At 40.1% G+C, this 22,373-nt stretch overlaps 1 protein-coding gene across 5 annotated transcripts in view; it reads right to left on the reverse strand.

Moving 5' to 3' along the window:
- The window catches only part of BTBD9 (BTB domain containing 9), a 416,431-nt gene that overhangs the window by 65,302 nt on the left and 328,756 nt on the right, over positions 1-22,373 (reverse strand). For all 5 annotated transcript variants that reach the window (XM_032647940.1, XM_032647937.1, XM_032647941.1 and 2 more), the window contains exon 9: positions 18,790-18,897. In XM_032647940.1, coding sequence (XP_032503831.1) covers positions 18,790-18,897 — 108 coding nt within the window. The remainder of the gene's footprint in view (positions 1-18,789; positions 18,898-22,373) is intronic.

Below are 22,373 nucleotides of genomic sequence, written 5' to 3' on the forward strand. Positions count from 1 at the left end.
CCTCATTCTGATCATGACTGACTGCCAACACACAATGTTCAATCTGCACCGGGGTGGGTCTCCATGTAAAATTCCCAAGTAGAAGGATCACAAGACTATAAATTCTAATTTAATTACACCGATCTAAGTAAACCCCAAAGACAACCTGCTGGGCTAGATATCAAATCCCAGGGAACAACTGGAAAATGTGGGCACCAGTGATACCACAACTCCAGAGATTTCAGTAGAGAATGGTTTGTTCTATTGGTGTTTGATTAAAAGTCTGCTTCCACCTGAGTCAGAGCATTTATGTGCAGAGTTGATTCAGTTCCACATGCAGGGTAGCCTTTCAGTGGAAGGCCCTGAGGGAGGAAAAACACAAAACAATTGCTCCCCAGACTTCAGAGCCATTGAGATGGTGTATCTGGATTCAGATCTGAGAAGCGAAGGGCTACGAGAGTATAGATGTACCAAATGGGAGAGAAGCACTTTTTCTGAGCGCCGCTGGAAATGCTGGCGTCTGTAAGAAGCCAGGTCCCTGCCCAAGCACACGTCTCCCACAACTCGCCCATCACCATCCTAACTCTGTAAAAGTGTGACTTGCTTGCTTTTCAGTTCTAATAAACTTTCTTCATAAACTGCACACTAATTCTTCTGTGATTTGAATGAATTTTTAAGCAGACATGGGAAACAAAGAACTTTTCAACCTCAGTTTGCTTTTTAGGTGACACTTGGAAAGAGTCAGCTGATAGGAGTGTCTTTTTTGATATGTATGTTGTTTCTGAACTAGACTACAGGCAAGTTGTCTATCTTCTCTTTTCTTTATAACCCCACACAGAGCTCTGCACACAGAGAGGATCAGTCATTCTGATGAACAAATCCAACTTTTTGTGCCAAAAAGGCACAATCATTTTTTAAGTGAGGTCAGCTCAAGCAAATTCTGCATCTTATTTGCCACTGTTCACTGATATCCTAGTTTTAGCAAGTCAGACACACCGAAGTCCCAGGCAAGAAATCTGCAGGAAGGCCAGCTCTGTGACAGATAAAAGGTAGTGCCCAGTGATCATGGAAGTACCAAGGCTCCCATCAACATGATTCATAAGACTTCCCTGATATCACAAAACCAACAGCTGCTGGTCTTGCTCAAGCTATCTGATAGGGGTAAGTGGTAACCAAGAGGCCTACAGAAATAAATGAATGAATAGATAATGCCAGCTGTATCTCAGAAAGGGAGAAGACAGTCTGATGAAAAAGCGGTCTTAATTTATTACAGAAAAACACTGAATTTTACGGTGTTCTGAGCATCAAGGGATGACTTTAAATGGAGGTAAGAAGGTTTACAATGTAAATCTGTGTCCATTTCTTTTCTGAGAGTATTTCCCAATGATTAAAAAAAAGAAATCAGAGCAAGAACTCCAACCAATCTGGACAGTGTGTGACTCGGGGGAGAAGAGGACACAGCATAACGGCCTTCCTTCCTCTCTCCAGGAAGGGCACCAAAGTTATCTAGGGCGAGTTCACTTTATACTTAAGATATAATCTCTTACAGGAAATTTAAAACAATAACTTGAGACCTGGCAGTTTTATCATCCAAGCTACTGGGCTAAGCTTCAAGCTACTAATCCCTTGAGGAAGAGCACAGCCAGGAGTCAGCTAAAACAAGCTTAAGAATGTATATAGTCGAAACTAACACACCATTGTAAAGCAATTATACCCCAATAAAGATGTTTAAAAAAAAAAAAAAAAGGAATGTATATAGTCATTTTATTATAAATGGCTACTTCAGAACCATTTTATTTGACTTTGACTTTTTAAAGGCAAGATTAGCTATTACACATTTTGGACACACTTGGAAAATAACTTGTCAATCTAGCTTGTGAAAAAAGATGCCTCTGGAAATTCATCATATGGTGAGGGGGAAAAAAACCACTCACATTTTGCCTATCACTAAAAGCCAAGCAGAAAACTCCTGTTATCAAGGATAAGTGGAAAATTACTACTTATTATATGGTATTACACAGTTTACAGAAACTGCAAGTGCTCATTACAAACTGAATGTCACACTTATCATCAGAGAGGGCAGCCAGAGCACTGGCACAGGCATGCAACAAAACATGCTCAATTTGCTCAGCCTCCCTAGGACTGAGGTCATTGTTTCCAGTACAAAGGTAACAAAGAAGTGGATGGGCTGAGTGTGCAGGCTGCAATTCTGCCATCTCCAGGAAGATCTTCTGCTCAAAGGCACACTTGAACTTCCCTCTAGCAGGATGAAGGGAGAACGAGTGATCTTTACTTATCCACCAAGGCCAAGCTCACTCCCATCTAGGTAGTATGTGTTTCCAGATCTAGCATGCTGCTTGCTCCCGTAAACGTCACCCCTACTGATTCACTCAGAGAAGATTTGGTCTAGCTAAGTATGTCAGAATCCACAAATGCCTCTATTTACATTTGGATCAAGGCCCCTCAGTTACTACTGGTCCCGAGCTGACTGGGAAAGCTTAGCTGATAAGCCCATGAGAGGAGGGAAGCACCCAGCACAGTGCCTGACCTAGAGCAGTGGCAGAAATATGTCTGCTAAGTTATGGATGGATCAATAACATGTTTTTGAGTTAACATGGGCCTGTGTCCCACGAATTGGGAGTTTTAGCAGGGCAACGATTCAATCTGAGTTGAATGATAATCTTACTTAAGGAAGCAACTTAAGGAAATATGCCCAAGAAAATCAGTTGTTCCATCCACAAATATGAATGGCTTAGAAGACTGTGCCCTGTCCTCCCTTCTCATCTCCTCAGGAAGTTATAAAGGTAATTAATATTAATGTAAGAATATGATATTAATGCAATGTGAAAGTATAAATTTGAAAACCAGACTAGAAATCCCAAATTGAATGAATTTGTAATTGTAGGTCGCAGCACATGCCATGTCTTACTAAAAACTTGATTACTAGACGTTACTGTGGCTCTCTGTCCTCGCAGCACAATACAGCCACATATCTGAGCATTTGAGGTCTTCAATTAATCTACCTGAAGCACCTATGAACAGGCAGAGGCTGTGATACAGGGGCTCACTGGTACTGTGAGAACATGAACTTTGGAATCATATCCTCTTGTTAGTTTAAACCTGGGATCTCAACATTAGATTAGTATAGGTTTGGATTTTTATTTTAATTAGGAAAAATGAATTGAAGAGTTTCAGAAATGTGAAACAAATAGCCAAGCTTCCATGAGCCCCTCCTTCCCCCACCCCCAGCACACCCTAGAGAAAAGACTACACATTTCAAAGCTCCAGCAGTCTGAATTTCTATTAAGCCTATGTATCCATTGCCAAATCCTACAGAGAATTTAGTAACTCCCTAGAGGATGAGGAAGGTAACAAGAACAATATAAACAAGTTACTTGTATCTGACACCAGCAGTACCAACATGTCTGCCCTCCTTTGCCTGAGCATCCCCCCCAAACATGAACTGGAGATGAGGAAGCAAGGGATATTATCCAGAGTTTTTCACCAGAGGAAAACCATGAACATTCTGGGACAAGTTTAATTGCAACTCTGCCTGGAGGTAGAAGGACGAACAAGGTGACAACTCACCACTCCTTCCTGGTCAAGACTGTGCAGCCACGTCACTAAGAGCACAAACATTCTTTTGCTCAGTTTAGGTTTTTTCACGTGGGCTCTGAACTGTTGCATAAATTTGGATACAGAGGTGAGAAGTGTATGAGCAGAAAGCACTCACTAGCTCCTTCCAAAACATCTGGTAAATGTGTGCAATTCCAGATGATCGCCACTCTAAAACCACACTTTAAAACTTTGTAAGAAATGTGTATTACTGACAACTCAGTACATAATTTACAACCACCATGGTGAAATTCACTTACATTCCATGTCAAGGGATCATGAAAAGAAAATGTCAACTGTGGGGAAAATATCCTTCATGGATCTTGGCTTAAAACAGAGGAAAAACACACATGCAAGTCTCTTTTGGTAGAAGGAAACGGTCTAATAAATGGCTTAATGAACAATGTAATGATTTTTTTAAAAGTAGGCAATAGGAAGAAAAAGGGAAGAAAAACAGAGGCTAATAACTCTAAACCTAGATAATGAAGACCTAGGTAATCTGGTTTAGAAACTATACTTTTAAAATTAAGTTTTAAAGTATGAATTGTGATACAAGTGCTCATTACAAACATTAGATTAAACATTAATAAGCTGGTCAAATTAATACTGTGTGGAGAAAGTAGTAGTGATAGCAAGGTAGGAAACTATATGAAAATGTAAGTGGATTTCTTTGTAATCTATAGTCCTCATCATACCTTCTTGAAGATGAGTCTATTTCTGACTTGTATGTCTATCTGATTTTTAAATCTGAAGTTCATAGGTCCCTTTGGTCAGGAAATTACCAGTTTTCCCAGCTACCATGTAGGCCAGTAGTAGGTGGGTAGGCTCACATGCTTTTTTCCAGAAAAATTTCCCTAACCTCATGCCACTTTCTGACCATGTCTATATTCTTACAGCCCTTATATGTCTGTTTTTTCCTATGGTCTTATAGGCCACACAAAATTCTGGGAAAAGGGGACTCAGAATCAGGAGATCTGGACCGTTTCATTAGATGAGGACTTGGGAAAGGCAAGTGTAAACTGAGAGGCTTGTGTCAACTGAGAGGCTTGGACTATGTGTAAACTGAGAGGCTCACGTGTAAACTGAGAGGCTTGGACTATGATTTCCAAGGTACTTTGAGTCACAATATTTTATGATTATAGGATCCTGTTTTGTATTTTACATTCTGTGTGTGTGGGGTGGGGGTGTGGGGGGGTGTTGCGATGGCTCCCAAACATTCAGAAGTTGTATAGAGTCTGTAAGTTCCTTCAGAGGAGAAATGTCTTCCTGGTTCCTCAGTATTTTCCTTTACAAGGTAGCCTCTACCTACTAGGGTCGCTCAACAAATATGACTCAATCAAAGTTGGTCGGGCTACGGACTTGATGACAGACCTATGAACTACTGTAGAGGCTACTCTGAGAAAATCTGGCCCTGTACTTCCGCGGGGGGTGGGGGGGATGCCATTGCACCTTGAAAAATGACTAGATTTTTAGAAAGCAAACTTACTCCCAGCCTAGCCCCTTATTTCCTCCCTTCTCTGAAACAGATCTAAGAAAAAGTGAATGTTATCAACTTAGATGTAAACAAGTTACAGTGGGCATTCAGCTAATGGAGCAGTTACTTGCATTCGGGAGAAAGATCAAGGAAGAACTCACAGAGCATTTCTAGCTGGGTCTTGAAGGGAACAGAGGATGGGTAGAGACATGAAGATCAGCCAGCGGAAATAAAGATAATTAGCTGATCTAAGACACTGACTTATTTGGCAATAGTAATTAGACCAGACTGAAAGTTTAAGTAGGATACCTGTAAAGACAGAATTAAAGAGATAAAGGTTAGAAAGTTTGGCAAGAGTCAGAGAGATATGGTAATTATATATTTGAAATCTGGGCATGAGGTCTAACAGCGGGACAGAATATTTGAAAACAAGAAGTTTGGGGAAAGCTGGTCATACAGAAATAGAAGATGACCCAGGCAAGGATCTGAGGCTTTTCTCAGGCACTGGAGGTGCCTGTACAGGGGAATAAGGAATCACAGCCAGACGAACCCAGCAACAGTGTTCCAGACACCGGAACAGCAACAGATGCAGAGTATAGATTGAGGGAAGTCCACTCGAGGCCACTATAATATTCTGGGAGAGAGGTATGAAGGTCTGAATTAAGATGGAGGCAACATAGGGAAAAGAATAAAGGAAGACATGGTGTAAACCAAAAGACATGGTACTTGACTGGCTGTGGAAGGCAAAGAAGAAAGAACCAAAGGGGTAAGAGATGCCCTGGAGAAGTTGTACTACCACCAACATAAGCAGGGACATCAAGAGAGGGGCTGCTTTATGGGGAAAATGATGATGAGCCTAGGTTTAGACAAACTGAGTTTGAGAAACCATTCTAGAAGGGGCCAACATTTAATAGAAAATATGAATGGAAAAGACCCCTGAAGCCAAGAAAATAAATCAGATAGCAAAGGAAGAGTGCCCTTTTAGCTCTAAAAATGAATTCTATGTGCATGCTGGTCACCTGAATTCACAGGAACACTTTCCCCCTCCTTTCTTTTTTTTAACCTAGGAAGAAAACACCAGCTTCTTAGCACTCTGGGATTCGGCTGAGTCAGCGTTAATCGTGGCATGATTACCAAGACAGCACTTCTCATTCCAACCCAGGACAAACTGAGGCAGGTCATTCTAAGAAGATATGGTCAAAACTGATTTTCCTTCCTGCTGCGTTTGTTCACTGACCAACAAATAGGCTCTGCTTTCCTTTTTTGCAGATCACATGCTGACCATTCATTTTAATAAATGGATTTCTATGACAACTGTTATTCTGGTGTCTTTAGGTGCCCAGTTTGCTTGCCTACTCAGGGTTATGTGACTCTGACTAGAGGCCCAGGGGAGGGGGGCAGACTGCATTGTATTATTGGCAATGCCTATCTCAGGGAAGGGGTTAATCAAGGGTTGGTCATGGTAAGTGGGGGGGCGGGTGCCTCCCAAGCACCTCTCTGGACTCTCTGAAAGCCATCCTAAAACCACGGGAGGGATCCAGAGCTCCAGGATCCCAGAGTGAGACCTGTTCTGTGGAACAAACTCTAACCCTGCTGGGAGAGGCACACGGAGTGCCTTACCAAGTGGTTTAGAGTTCCACCTCAGAGATTAAGGCCAGTTTTTTTGTTTTTTGTTTTTTTTTTTAACCTTTTACTCTGAAAATCCAGAGAAACAACTGAGACATATTAACCTTTCAAATTTGGGATTTTAAATCAAATCAATTTCCAAAGTAAAAGGGACACAGCTGGCAAACAGTTTTTAAAGCACTCAGCTCCTCCATAAAGAAAAACTTAACTCTCTCTGTGAGTGTTTAAAAATAAAAGTAATGGACTTTCAGCCAGTAACCAATCTCAAGTGATAAACTGTTACTGGGGGATCTAAGTCATTAACTTGAGGGGCAAGGATAGATGGTGGAGACCAGAGAAAACTAAACTCTGGCAATAACTGAAGCTGTGGAATAAGGCTATAAATGAATCAAGGATGACAGATCAATAATGGATTAATAACAGGATGCTGGGAAGACACATTTCTAGTCTACAAGGACTACATTATCAGGGCAACAAGCAACTTTTATTTTCGCCCACAAACTCTTCCTTGTTCTATGTGACAGCATCTGAGCTGGGATGGACAGAGGTCCTGATTGAGTCCTGTTGATGACAAGAGCTCCAGACAGGGGGACAAAAGAAACCAACACACATGCATGATTGGAGACAGAGTGGTATAGCACTCATCCATTCATTCATTCAAACAATACAAGTGCTAGGTCCTTGCTAGGCGACCGTGGCTAAGAGTGAGTGAAACAGACCTGCTCTGATGGTGCTTACATTCTATAGGGGAAGAACAACAGTAATTTAATAACCTTGCTAAGCAAACTGCAGTGTCAGCTGCAAAGGAAAGAAGCTCGGTTCTCTGAGAGGGAATAGCAAACAAGGATCGCCACAGGTGGTCAGGGCAGACTTCTGGGAAAGTGGACTTGAGCTGAGAACAAAAGGATAATAAGGGCTAACCAGACAAAGGGCAGGGGTGTGGGCTCCAGACAGAGGCCATGGCATGTGCAAAGGCTCTGTGGGAGGACAGAGTATGACATGTGGTGGGATGTGAGAGGAAGCTAGGCTGATGTGAACATGGGGAGCACAGGGAGGGTGATGCAGAATAAGTCTGGAGAGGCAGGAGGGGGGCAGGTTGTGTAGGCCCTCTAGGCCACGTGAAGAATCATGGTCTTTATCCAGAAAACAATGGGAAGCCAGTTAAGGGTTCTAAGCAGATATAGTACAAGCGTTGTGCTTGGAAAATGCCACTCTGGCTACAGTAAGTGAGGTAAACTTGAGGGAGGGTACAGAGAGAAGGTCGAGGGGTCAGTTAGCAGAGCAGAGGAGAGACAGATGATGCTAGCTGGACTAGGTGGTCTTGACTTATCTTTGTCATCTGGACTATAATATTAATATGAAAGCTATTTCCATAAAAAAGAAAAATCTTTCTGACTACGTACATTTTAAGTGTACTCACACAGCTCACTGAGAAAGTTTTATTGAGGCATGCCTCATTTTTTTTTTTTAATAATAGGCATGGAAAAATTATTATCCTCACAGAATAACACGGCTCCTGGGTTAAGCAAGGAAGATGGAAAAGAGCTCTCAGCTTTTCTCTCCTGATCACTGGCTATCCAAGGGGACTTCATTTCCTTCCAGAGCCGTCACCTGTCAAATGTTCTGGGTGGGGAGAAGCCTCTCCACTGGTGGTCCACAGAACCTGCCTATAGCTCTAAACTTACAACTCAGTTCACACACTTAGCAGCAAAATCTACTTTCCATGTGGCTTCCAACACAGGGGTAAACTTTTCCTTAAAAAGTTTCTGCAATACAAAAGGTAAATCCCTTCTCTAGACATGCAAGGATAAGTGACTGACTCCCTTTTGATGTTTTTTATTCCAAAATATTCATCTACTCCGGCTACTTCATAACCCCACAAACAAAAGTATGATTAACAAGTGTTTCCAAGTCTGGTCTAACAGATAGATGCCTTCCACAAGGCAGGCTCTGATACTTCATCATTAACACAGGGGTCTGCCTAGTACCAGACTTTATCCTCTGTGTTTTATCTGAATTGTTTTTTTTTTTTTCATTTTTTTTGCCATTCCTCTTACAGATACATGTTTCTCTACCATTCAAGCTCTAAAACTCTTGACAAAATTAACACCAATGTTTGCCCTTTAAAAATAAACACACAGGAAAGAACATGACTAGCTTTTTTCATTGCTGTCAAATGCTGGGTAGAGAAATGGAATTAAGTATGAAAAGAGAAAAATAAAATCTCCATCGAACATTTTAAAAGTGACAATTACATAACCAGAGCCCATTAACTGGCTCACGCTTCAAGAAGGAGCAGCAAGCACACCCCTCCAACTGCTCAGGGAAGGGGATCTGAGGAGGGCAGCCCACCCATTACCACAGCAGACTCACAAAAAATGGTAATATTTCAATACAGGACCTATGCAACAGCCAAGATCTGCAATCCCATCCTGGAAACTAAAACTTGACACTAAACAGGAACTTCTTCTCATCAGCGGTCTCAACGGTGAAGTTATTTTCTGCATTAAATCCCACTTTCTTTCTGTTGCATCACATTAGTGACCCCAAGCCCTCTACACACAACCCCAGGTCACATGATTAGCAGTGAACTCCTGGAACCAACCCAAGATTTTCGTTTTGTTAAGTGCCAACCTAAGAAACAAAGCTGGTGGAAAGGAAGCTTTTTCAACTTTACCACTAACAATGGCAAAGAAGATGCAGCAAGGTAAATAAACAGTCTAGGTTTAAATGTCCCATTTTTCAATCTTGCTACACTTTGGCAGAGTTTACTGAGGCTGTGACTCTCCACCTTTAATTTATCCCGTTGTCCTCAACCACTGCAGCACTTAGAGAAAGAAACATGACTTCTCATTCTAAGATTCCTAGTGAATAAATAGAAACAGACCCCAGAACAGAATGTTGCCCCTCCCCAGGACTAAATGACAGAACATTCAGCAAAGGGGACACACTGCTTTTCAGATAGGAATACTGTCAGGCTGAAGTACAGGGAGCAGATGAGCTTTCCCAGGTGACATAGAGACTGTCAAAGTGCTTCTCAGGGAAGGCCCAGGGGAGAAACTTTCTAAAGTTAGGATGCTATAGAAATTGCCTGATCCAAGGTAGTGTTCCACGGTCTCAAGTAGGCCGGGCCCCTCTGAGTGGGGAAACCCAAGTGGAAATGGTCTTCTGAAGTCCTGGGGAAAGACGAAAGGAAGAAGTACTCTTGGAGAACTGGGCTCTGTGAGGCCCACGGGGAGAAGCGTAAGGAAAATGTGGCTCAGGTATCCTTTTCAGGGAAGCACTTGTGCTTAGGGTAAGTGACTTCAAGGTTCTGAAAAGCTACTAGGATATTGCTATGTACAGCACTTATTTAATTTCTTTAATTTATTGCTGACAGTAAATAAACCATGCCACTCTGCCAGCATATGCTACTCAAATGATGTCAAGGACAAGTCTCTACATTTATGGCAGCAGCTAGAAAAAAAAAATCTTTTTCAAATAAAGTTTTCCTTTTGATTTTAAAAGAAGTACATGTAAATTGGTCAAAAATGTAGGAAACTAGAAATAATTTCCCTAATCCCAATCAATATACAAAGTCAACCATTATTAACATTTTGGCATATTTCCTTCTGGCTTCCTTCTTCCATTGTTTTTTTTTCCTACTTGTGATTATTAATTCTATAATTTTGTATCTTGTTTAAAAAATCTTGTATAAGTGTTTTCTTAAGTTATTAAAAACTCTGTTTCTTTTGTTTTTTTGGTTTTTCTTGGCCATGCCACATGGCTTATGGGATTTTAGTTCCCTAACCAGGGATCGAACCCGGGCCCTTGGCAGTGAGAGCTCGGAGTCCTAACCACTGGACTGCCAGTGAATTCCCTAAAAACTCTTTACAACATCATTTTAATGACCACTTAGGCTAGGGAAGAAAACTTACTCAAAAGGAAATCTGGTTAGTATATCTGGCAGGCAGATGGACAGTCTGTGAGAAAATCAGCCTAAAATCTAGAGACACTAGGCAGATCCAGATTAGAACCACAGAAATCTCAAGTGGAAAAAGAAAATCTTCAGCATTACCCAATTTTTTATATCTTATTTTTTATATTTACCAAAATGTTTGCCAAGAGGGCACAGTCTTGGACAGATGATGGCCTACATCACTAACATTTTGGCAGACAGAAATTATTAGTCAATGGAACCAAGACAAAGTGAAGAAACAGTTAAAAAATGAACATGTAGGAGGTCAATATGTAAGGAGCACATGCTGGCAGTAACCAAGACAGCTGCATAACACAGGAGAAACGCAGCCAGGCACAAGGAAGGAAAGGGAAAGGACGTGGGGTCACTGGGGAGTATCAACAGCCCATGCAGTAGAGCTTCTGGGACTGCAAGTTCAAGATGGCCAACATTATAGGCACATTTACCTTGCTCCCTTCCTGGAAACCAGTGAGGTGACATCAAAGAAGTACAAAGGAGATACCTTCATAATAGTGTTGCAAACTCAAAAGAAGGCTATTAGCAAATCAAGATTTTGTTGAATTTCTAGAAAATGGTAGGTGGATGAAACATTATTCATAAATCTGAGGGAAACTGGGCAGATTTCCATATAACAGCAAACTGAGCAGAATGGAAGGAAAACGACCCACATCCAGCCATACCAGTGTGAAATTTAAGACCTCCAAGAATGAAGAGAAGATCCTAAAGGCTTCTATAGGGAAAGATAAATTACTACAAAGAATAAGAATCTGATTATATCAGATTTCTCATCCGCAACATTAGATGATAGATGGCAATAAATCCAAGCTTTCAAAATTGTGAAGGAACTGAACTCTATATCCAGTTAAACTATGATTCAGGTATGCAAGTATTCTGAAAATTTGTCTTCCACATACCCTTTCTGAAGAAATTACCTATAGATTTACTCTGTGCAATGCTCATAAGGGATCTTCTTAACTAAGACCCAATCAAGTCATATTTGGCTTCAAATTCACCCAGGAGAGAGAAGAGAAAAGACTGTGCTACCAGGGTAGCAGCAGGCATTCCTCCTCAGGGAGAGTCCTTGTAGCAGTCCTGCTGGCATGCAAGTGACACAGCTCAGGTGAGTGTACAGACTTACTCTGGGCAGGTGTGGGCCTCTCTGGTCTAGAAGCCTTATATTTCAAATTGAAAATAATATCTCTTGTAATAGTTCCATAAACACAGATCCCAGAACTTTCATGAGGGACATGTCTAGTCACAAGTCATCACACTCAGGAAACCCAAAGCTATGACTTCCAACGAGATATTAAAAGTCCTCCCAGCCAGATGCAACTGACCAATCAGGGGTGATTTTTATCATAAGCAATGTTGCCTAATAACCCAGCTGACATTCCACTTCGATCAGATTTTCAGGGGAAGAGATCTAGAAAGGTAACTGGGCCAAAGGACAATATCTCCTGCAAAGGAAAAAGGGTTTTATTACCCCTTTACCCACATTCTACAAAAAGATCACAGCTGTAGAGTAGGCCTAGGAAGCAGTCTGTTCAAAAATTAACCAATGATGGGATGTAAACTGCTGCAGCCACAGTGGAAAACAGTATGGAGTTTTCTCAAAAAACTAAAGATAGAACTACCATATGACACAGCAATTCCACTCCTGGGTATATATCCGAAAAAAACAAAGCCACTAATTTGAAATGATACATGCACCCCAATGGTCATAGCAGCATTATTTATAATTACCAAGATATGGAAGCAACCTAAGTGTCCATCAACAGAAGAATGGATAAAGAAGCTGTGATACACACACACACACACACACACACACACACACACACACACACACACACAATGGAGTACTACTCAGCCATAAAAAGGATGAAATCTTGCCATTTGCAACAACATGGATGGACTTGGAGGATATTATGCTAAGTGAAATAAGTCAGACAGAGAAAGACAAATACCGTAAGGTATCACTTATATGTGGAATCTAAAAAATACAACAAACTAGTGAAAGAAAAAAAACAGACTCAAAGATACAGAGAAGAGGGACTTCCCTGGTGGTGCAGTGGTTAAGAATCCTCCTACCAGTACAGGGGACACGGGTTTGATCCCTGGTCTGGGAAGATCCCACATGCTGTGGAGCAACTAAGCCCATGTGCCACAACTACTGAGCCCACACACCACAACTACTGAAGCCTGCACACTCTAGGGCTGTGTGCTGCAACTACTGAAGCCCGCGCACCTAGAGCCCGTGCTCTGCAACAAGTGAAGCCACCTCAGTGAGAAGCCCGCACACTGCAACAGAATAGCCCCCACTCACCACAACTAGAGAAAGCCCGTGTGTAGCAAAGAAGACCCAACGCAGCCAAAAAATAAAAAAAAAATTTTAATATAATAATAATAAAAAAAGATACAGAGAACAAACTAGTCATTACCAGTGGGGGGGGGGAGGAGGGACCATATAGGGGTAGGGAACTAAGAGGTACAAACTATTATGTATAAGATAAGCTGCAAGGATATACTGTACAACACAGGGAATACAGCCAATATTTTATAACTACAAATAGAGGATAACCTTTAAAAATTGCAAATCACTATATTGTACACCTGTAACTTATGTAATATTGTACATCAACTATACGTCAATTTAAAAAAAGGGGAAAACCAGCGAACAAAAGTATGCTTCAGAACTTCTATAACAGGAAAAAGAGGCAATTAGGAACTCCAGGAAAACAAAAAGCTGGCTAATATGAAGCTAGTTATTTATCATTTGTGGAATACTTCTGAGCACTTGTAAGAAAATCGAATCTGTGATCTGAACACAGTACAATTCTTCCAAGAGGGGCACAAGTTCAGTGATGTTGAACAGCATTTCCCTCACTACAGAGCCAATGAATTACTAGATCTGTAGGGAGTAATGTTTATATAATCATAATATTATAATGAATTCTCAGTGGTTTTCCCTTTTCAGGAGCAGTTTATAGCCAACACATGGAAGATTTAAATAAATTAAACAAACAGAAAATAATATCATAAATCTTCACAATGTCAATGAGGTGGGACAGCTAACAGATGAGGAGAGACAGAGGGAAATGTAGGGGTGGTAATTTCTTCACTAACATAGTAGGGAGTCAAGATACACTATCCACAATTGATGGATCAAAAAATTGAGGTTTAAGTACATTGTTTAATTTTAAAAGGTAAGTAATAGTAGAACTAAAAAGAAAAACATAACTAACAAAAAATGAGGAGTGGTTAAGTGAGCTAAATTCCTCATTTATTTTTATACCAAGGAGTTAGTGAAGTTGATAAATAGAGATATAAAAATATTATTTATAATTGAGAAGTTATAAAAACTAAAAAAAGTCAAAAGTAGTTACTTCTGAGGAATGAAACAGAAGATGGGAGGGTAAAAATTTACTTTTCACTTATATCTTTTTGGACTGTTGAAAATAACTTTCCATGGGCATGTTTTACATTTATAATAAAAAAAGAAAAAATGATGTTAGTATTTTACTGTACTGATACAGATTTAGGGTTCAGCAATTTAGAAGACAGTAGAGAAAAGGAATCAACGATTAAAAAGTGAAATAAGGGACTTCCCTGGTGGCTCAGTGGTTAAGAATCCACCTGCTAATGTAGGGGGCATGGGTTCGAGCCCTGGTCCAGGAAGATCCCACATGCTGCGGAGCAACTAAGCCCGTGCGCCACAACTACTGAGCCTGCGCTCTAGAGCCTGCAAGCCACAACTACTGAGCCCACATGCCGCAGTTACTGAAGCCTGCATGCCTAGAGCCCGTGTTCCACCACAAGAGAAGCCACCACAATGAGAAGCCCGTGCACTGCAATGAAGAGTAGTCCCCGCTTGCCGCAACTACAGAAAGCCTGCGCACAGCAACAAAGACCCAACGCAGCCAAAAATAAATAATTTATTTTCTAAAAAAAGTGAAATAAGGTTAAAAGGTACAGGAATAGATTATGTGAAAAGAGAGAACAGAAAGTAATTTTATAAAATCAGCTGATACATTTGTGAAAACATACATAAACCTTGAGGGCATTATGCTAAGTGAAGTAACTCAGACACAGAAAGACAAATATTGTATGATCTCACTTATATGTGAAATCTAAACAAACAAACTCATAGAAACAGAAAAGACTGATGGTTGCCAGGCACTGGGCGGGGGGGCGGGGTGAGGGAAATGGGAGAAGGTAGTTAAAAGGTACAAACTTCCTATTATAAGATAAATATGTTCTGGGGATATAATGTACAGCACGGTGACTATAGTTAACAGTACATTGTATATTTCAAAGTTACTAAGAGAGTAGATCTTAAAAGTTCTCCCCATAAGAAATAAAATTATAACTAGGTGAGGTGCTGGATGGTAAACTTGCTGTGGTGATCATTTCGCAATATATACATATACCAAGTCATTGTGTTGCACAGTCTAACCTTATACAATGTTATATATCAATTACATCTCAATAAGCTGGGAAAAACCCCTGATCAGTCAATATAAAAACAGGATTATGTATGATAGAAAATGAGCCTTTATCCTGAAAGCTTCAACTGTAGCAGGCCAAAAAAGGAAACTATCCTAACCCAGGAGCAGGAATTTATAGGAAGACATTGGAGAATTTCACTCCCTAGGTCTTTTTCAGAGGACAGCAAAAATCTGTCCTCTGATTTCTTGACTAGGTAGAATGCTATCAAGAGGCAGGGCTATTGATTTCTAATGGTCCTATAGAATTTCATTTATAACATGACTTGCATACTTTACTTCACTAAAAAACAGGCTACAGGGCTTCCCTGGTAGTGCAGTGGTTGAGAGTCCGCCTGCCGATGCAGGGGACGCAGGTTCGTGCCCCGGTCCGGGAAGATCCCACATGCCACAGAGCAGCTGGGCCCATGAGCCATGGCCGCTGGGCCTGCGCGTCCGGAGCCTGTGCTCCGCAACGGGAGAGGCCACAACAGTGAGAGGCCCACGTAATGCAAAAAACAAACAAACAAACAAAAAAAAAACAGGCTACAATACTTGAAGCTAACAGGATCCTCTCTTGAGGACTGCTCTGGAGTACATTAGTTCAAAAGGAAAGGCTTTCTTCTTTTATCATCTACATATCTTCCGTAAGATGTTACAGGAAAGCCCGAACGAACTTGTTGGCCAACCAATACAACTTCTAAGAACTAACTCAAAAATGGGAGGCACAATAGATTCAGGTTATGTCTATAAACATTAAATCATAACCTTTGGCTCCATTGATTCCTAGAGGATTAACAGGCACTTGCCTTCTTGCTACTACTCTTGTTCTTCTAATATATTATTTATTAATTTGTAAAACACTTACTGCTATAGTATCTAAGTGCTAACATACAAGGTTAAAAACACTTATATTATTGAAACCCACCAACTAATGGAAACAAAAAATTAAAAAGAGAAAAAAAAAGATGCTGATGACTTAATGCAAGGTTACTGGGAGAGGATCTAATGAGTGAATGGGTTTTTGAATCAAGAAAAAGCCATTTAAATAACTATAAAATCATTATATGTACCTTGTCAGTAGTTAGTCAACCAGTTCTTGTTGAAAACCCAATTGCATAACACCTTCAACAGGGGGACATAAAAGAGATGAGGAAGCCAATTTATAACTCATAAAATGACAGAAGAGATGGGTGATGGTAATCAGTGAGATGTGTAAAAGATGAGGAAGAGAGGGTCTGGTTTGTGAGCTGTATGCCCAATAGGCAATGGCTCTGGAAAGATAAATGGGTGGTTGTTCATGGGCCCTGAAGGCCTTCCTAGTGTATAAAAAGGGTTCTGGGAGCTTGGAAATAAGAGAATCACTTCATTTCCCAGTTTTCATCATCCACCTTGGTTTAGCAATGCTTTGGGTTCTAGGAGGTAATGCGGTACCAGAGAAAGAGCCCTTCATTCTCTCTTTTATAAAATGAGGACAATATCCCACACAAGAAGGTGTTTTGTATTCAGGACGGAATAAGATAAAATACATGCAGGTAAAGGAATACCAGTTACTAGATAATTGTTAGTTTTCTTCTGGTATGGTAGAGATGGCCACAAGATCTGCGATCCACTGAGAAGTGGCTGCCCAGCCAGGAGCTGACTACGTTTCCTAGTTCTACTAGCATCTAGTGTGACAACTGACTAGTTCTCCCCAGTGGAATGTGGAAGTGGAAGTGATGTTTACTATACCCAGGCCAAGGCTGTTCAGATCCAGGTTTACCTTCTCTCTGCTCTTTCCCCATCTATCAGTTAGATGCAAATGATGCTGATGAGGCCCTAGATGATGGCAGAACCACAAGAAGGAAGACACCTGGGTTCCTCAATCATCTGTGAAGAGCCACTTGACAACCAGGAATACTTATGATTGAGAAGTACACTACTGTGTTAAGCCACTGACATACTGAAGCCACTATTTGTTACAGCAGCAAATGTTACCCTAACCAATACAAACATGCTATAAAATTACTATAATAATAATGGTGAGGATGTCAGACATTGCATCAAACAAGCCATCATTAACGCTATTATGAAATCTTGAAAGGATGTTCAACATCATTAGCCATCAGGAAAATGCAAATCAAAACCACTATGAGATGCTACTTCACTCCCACTAGGATGGCTATGAACAAAAAGATAGACAATAACAAGTACTGGCAAGAATGTGGATAAATTGAAACCTTGTTACACTGCTGGTAGGAATGCAAAATGGTACAGCTGTTGTGGACAAGTTTGGCAGTTCCTCAAAAACTTAAATATAGAGTTACTATAAGACCCAACAATTCCACTCATAGGTATATATACAAGAGAACTGAAAACATATGCTCCCACAAAAACTTGTACAGGAACGTTCATAGCAGCAATACTCATACTAGCCAAAAAGTAGAAACAATTCAAATGTTCATCAGCTGATAAATGGATAAACAAAATGTGCTATATATATTCCTATATTATGGAATACTACTCAGTCATAAAAAGGAAATGAAGTACTGATACATGCTATAACATGAATGAACCCTGAAAACATTATACTAAGTGAAAGGAGGCTGGAGCAAAAGATCATATACTATATGATTCCATTTATATGAAACGTCCAGAATACTTAAATCCACAGTGACAGAAAGCAGATTACTGGGTGCTGGGGCTGTGGGCTCTGGAGGGAAATGGGGAGACTGCTAATGGGCAGGAGGTTTCTTTTTGGGGTGGTGAAAATGTTTTGGAACAGTAGATAGTCATGATGATGGCACAACTCTGAACATACTAAAACCCACTAAATTGTACAGTTTAAAAGGGTGAATTCTATGGTATGGGAATCATATCTCAATTAAAATAAAAAAGAGAAATCTTAGCTATTTGCTTTATCTTGCCTCCCACAGCATCTGGCTCTACACAAAAAGGCACTGAGCTCTTTTCAGGCAATGACTGGGAAAAGGTATGAGGGAACCTTCTAGGATGCTGCAGATGTGCTAATTTCAATCTGAGTGGTGGTTACATTCATTCTTAGCATGATTCTAAGCTGGTCAGAGCTCAGAATCCTTCTGCCTGGCTTCACCCATAACCAGGTAAGGTCAAACAGAGCCCCAATGCCATATGCATGAAACGTTTCTGTTTCCCACAGGAGACCTAAGATACAAACTTTCCTTAGTTTAGGTAACAGTGTAACTAACATGGAGATGAAATAAATATTTAAAGGTAACCCTGAGAATGATATGAGGGTGGGGAAGAGGTGAGAGTCTCAGAATACTACTAAAGTGTGTATTGCATCAGCAAAAATCACTAAGGAAGAAAAAAGTCCCGAAGGGGTAGTATGGGATGTGGGGGGAGGACCTGAGAGAGGATTGCATGTGAAAAGTATCTTTGTTTTCCCTGCCTAGATACATGCCATTTTTAAAAATTAAGTTAAAACCACAAAATAAGAAATGCTTCTTTGGTCATATAAAGTAAATTCTCATCCAAGTACTTAATAGTCAAAACTGAAGTAAAGGATCATCAGAATGTTTTAACCTCCAAATAAGAATATAATTTGGTGACCCCATGAATCTTCATTGGAACCTTCCGAATCCAGTGGAAGGATTGTCTTTTTAAAGGGGCATAAATTCCTGAAGGATGTAACTTACTTGCAGGTGACTTTAGTTCTGTCGGCTACCATGGTCCACTGCTGCTGGTTGGTGGAAACCTCGACGTAGTAGCTATAGCTCCGATCGTCACAGTCCCACAGTAATAACCTGAACAGGAGGAAAACATAAGAATGCTGTGAATGCTCCACCTGGCTCTTTCCTTAGGCTGTGTGCGTGAGGGGATCTATGTCCACTCTAGCCTTCCAACCTGTCTTCTTTGCCCACACACTTCCAGGACTAAAGAAAGAAAGTGAATCCCCAACGAAAGCATGCTGGGAGAAGGTGGAGTCAGCCTGCAGTGAGAGGCTTGTTTCTTTAAAAATTTATTTCACAAGTCACCCAACCCCAGGTGGCCTCTTGTCCCCCAAGTGGCAAAGATCTTCTGATTGGCTTATCAGGGAGATGTCACCAAATCCTCCTTCCTGGTTCTTCCAGCTCTCATCTCTTTGGCTGGGCTGAACAAAGGTAACACCCTTGAGACCACTGTTCATGGGGAAATCTGTGCTTTCTAATTGGTATTCTAAGTGGTAGTTACTAGTATGCCCCAATGACCTTAAACACGTTTCAGGTTCCTTCTCATTCTGACCAGACTTTCTGCATAGCTCTCGTAAGACTGCCTGATTGGGAGATACAGGCAAACATATGTTCGTCAGTAAAACTTTTTATTTCTTAGAAATTGATTATATTGGTCCTGTTCTTCTTATCCCCCTTTTCAGCTCAGATAGGAACCAAAGTATTGACTATGTGATTTTATTTACTTGAAGCTCAAAAGAGACAAGATTTATCTATGGTGACAGGAGTCAGAATGGTAGTTACCTCTGGAGGAGGGAATGATTGGGAAAGGGTGAGGGAACCTTCTAGGATGCTGGAAATGGGCTAATTTTGATCTAGTGGAAGTTACATGGGTATACACATGTGTAAATATTCATCAAGCTATTCACAAAAGGTTTGTGCACTGTATGTGTGTCATTCCTGAATTTTAAAAATAGAATAAAAAGAGAATCTAAATATTATAATATGGGAGCAGACCACAGTCCAGCCTTTTGCTCCGACAGTGCCACTGTGGTGAGAGATCATTGTTTTCTGTAATTTCAGCCTCAGAAGTCCTTCCCATACAAGATATCTATCTTATTGCTTTACAGTTGGGCATGCATATTTGTTTCCTCCACCAGCTAGAACAGAGTGAGCTCCCTGAAGACAGTGTCTATGTCTTATTGGTTTTTCCACACGCAGGACTTGGCACAGACTCTCACACAGAGCCTACACTCAATGAATATTTGCTGAGCGAATATCAGTAGATCATTTGTAACAATAACAACAATGATCATCATTATTATAATGGCCAACATTTCTGTAATGCTTACCATGTACCAGGCCCTATGCTAAATGCTCTACGTAACTTATTAAATCTTTCCAAAAGTCCTCTTAGCAAGCATTATTATTCTCATCAAATTATATATGGTGAAAGTGAGGCTTAAAGCTGTTAAGTAGCTTATCTAAACTCAGTGAGGGTTCCAACCTGGTGTCCTGACCAAAGCCCCTTTCTGTACTCTGCTGTCAAATGTTTCCTTCACTCCCAGGTTATGTATCTGGGTCATAGTTTACAACCTATAACCCATCACTCTACAAAAGTACTTTGTATTATTTCTCCTTAATCCTGCAATTACAATCAATGACAGTCCTTTGCACAAGTTCAGTTTAGTGTCACCTCTAACGCTATTACTAAGGATTAGAAATGCCACTGTGTTCCGCTTTCCCCTTAGTTCCTTATTGTCAATTGTAATTTTGTTTGCTATCAATGATAGTACACACTACTTAATAGGTTAGAATTTATCTTTTAAGTAGAGAAAACAGTTAAAAGGTTTTGGAAAGCATAAACAGATGTGTAATACTGTACATGCTACTGATTCTCTTGAACTCACCTAAGTATTTAATCTCTCAAAGTACTCTGAATCAATCAGACAGGAATCCACCCTATTGTTTTTAGTGTCCAATAATTCTACTTTTAGATTATACCAGTGTGCGTGATAAGAAAGTGAATCATTTCCCTCATTAGTCATTTCCTCAAATATTACTCTAGTCTCTCAGCACTTTTATGCAGTTAGCCTATATTAATTTATACTTAGTAACTTTTAAAAATGTAATTTTTGCTTCTATGTTTGGCTCTCAGAATGAATATAAACCTTTTAGAAAGATCGTTGATCTCTCTGTTTTTAAAAAATTCTACTCCAAACATGTGGGCTCTGTTTATAGCATATGTTCCATATATGTTCTGGGCTGAAATCATTCATAACTCTGCCAGAGTAGATTAAAACCAGGGAAAAAAACTTCAAAATAATTAACCATTCTCTTTATTGAACAGCCCTGGTAACAGGCTTTTTGGGAGATGACGTTGAGGCTGTTTCCCAATGGCATTTTGGATTACTTATGGAGAGCCAGGTTTATCATAATCCATATCATTCTGGATAATCATGAGTTAGTGCTTCTACCAGTGTATCCAAATGAAAATCATCAGTCCCTTTTGGGATAAAATCTAACCAGATCTTCAAATATTTCATGGAAAAATATTTTTCATGGAAAAATGTTTCATGGAAAAAGTTACAGTAACTTATTCTAATAAAGTCCTCCAATTTCTTTCAAGGTAAAATGAAGATCATTTGTAATTCCAGTAATTTCATAAACACATACACATGGTGCAAATTGCTTCTTTGCTTAATGACCTATTATGAATATCTTTTTTTTGCATCATCAAATATTCTTCCTCATCATATGTACTGGTTTCATAGAATTTCACTGTGTGGATGTCCCATGATTTACTTAGTCTCTTATTGTTGGACATTTAGGTAGTTGATAATATTGCACTGCTATGAAACCCCTGTTATGAGCATTCTTAAGCTAAATCTATGGTTATTGCCTTTGAAAGTCGCTAGAAGCGTAACTCCTGGAGCAGGGCTTATGAGGCCTTGATATGTACTATAGAACAGCTGCACACCTGTCCCCTCACCTGCAACGACAGTCTGCACCAGTTTATACTCACACTACCAGCAGTGTATAAAAACACCTGTTCTGTGCATCATCACCAATATTGTATATTATCTTTAAAAATCCTGCCAATTTGATAGATGAAATATCTCTCATTATTTTAATTTGTAGTTTTTTACTTATCATTGAACTTGAACATTTTACCCATTTTCTACTTATATTTATCCTTTTTTTTTTTATCCTTTTGTTAATGACTTACAAGATGCCCTTTATATTTAAAGGATATTAATCCACTGCCTATCACAGTTTGCATGCTGAAGATACTAATTTTTATTAGCCTACTCTATCAATCTTTACCTCAATAATTTCTCCTGGCCTAAATTCTTTTTTCTGAACAGCAGCCAAGTGCACATACCAGTTGAGACATCTCCTCTTTATTCCTCTATTAAGAGTCCTTGGGGGCTGGAAATGCGGGGTCAGGGTGACTCCTGAGTGGAAAAGGGACACTGATGGATCTCAGGTTGTCAAGCAAGGGCTCAGACTCACCTACACACAGGAGTTTTTGAGAGAGATTCTTTTCTTTAAATTGAATGAAAGATTCT

This window comes from Phocoena sinus, chromosome 11 (genome assembly GCF_008692025.1).
Source record: "Phocoena sinus isolate mPhoSin1 chromosome 11, mPhoSin1.pri, whole genome shotgun sequence".
Taxonomy (NCBI): domain Eukaryota; kingdom Metazoa; phylum Chordata; class Mammalia; order Artiodactyla; family Phocoenidae; genus Phocoena; species Phocoena sinus.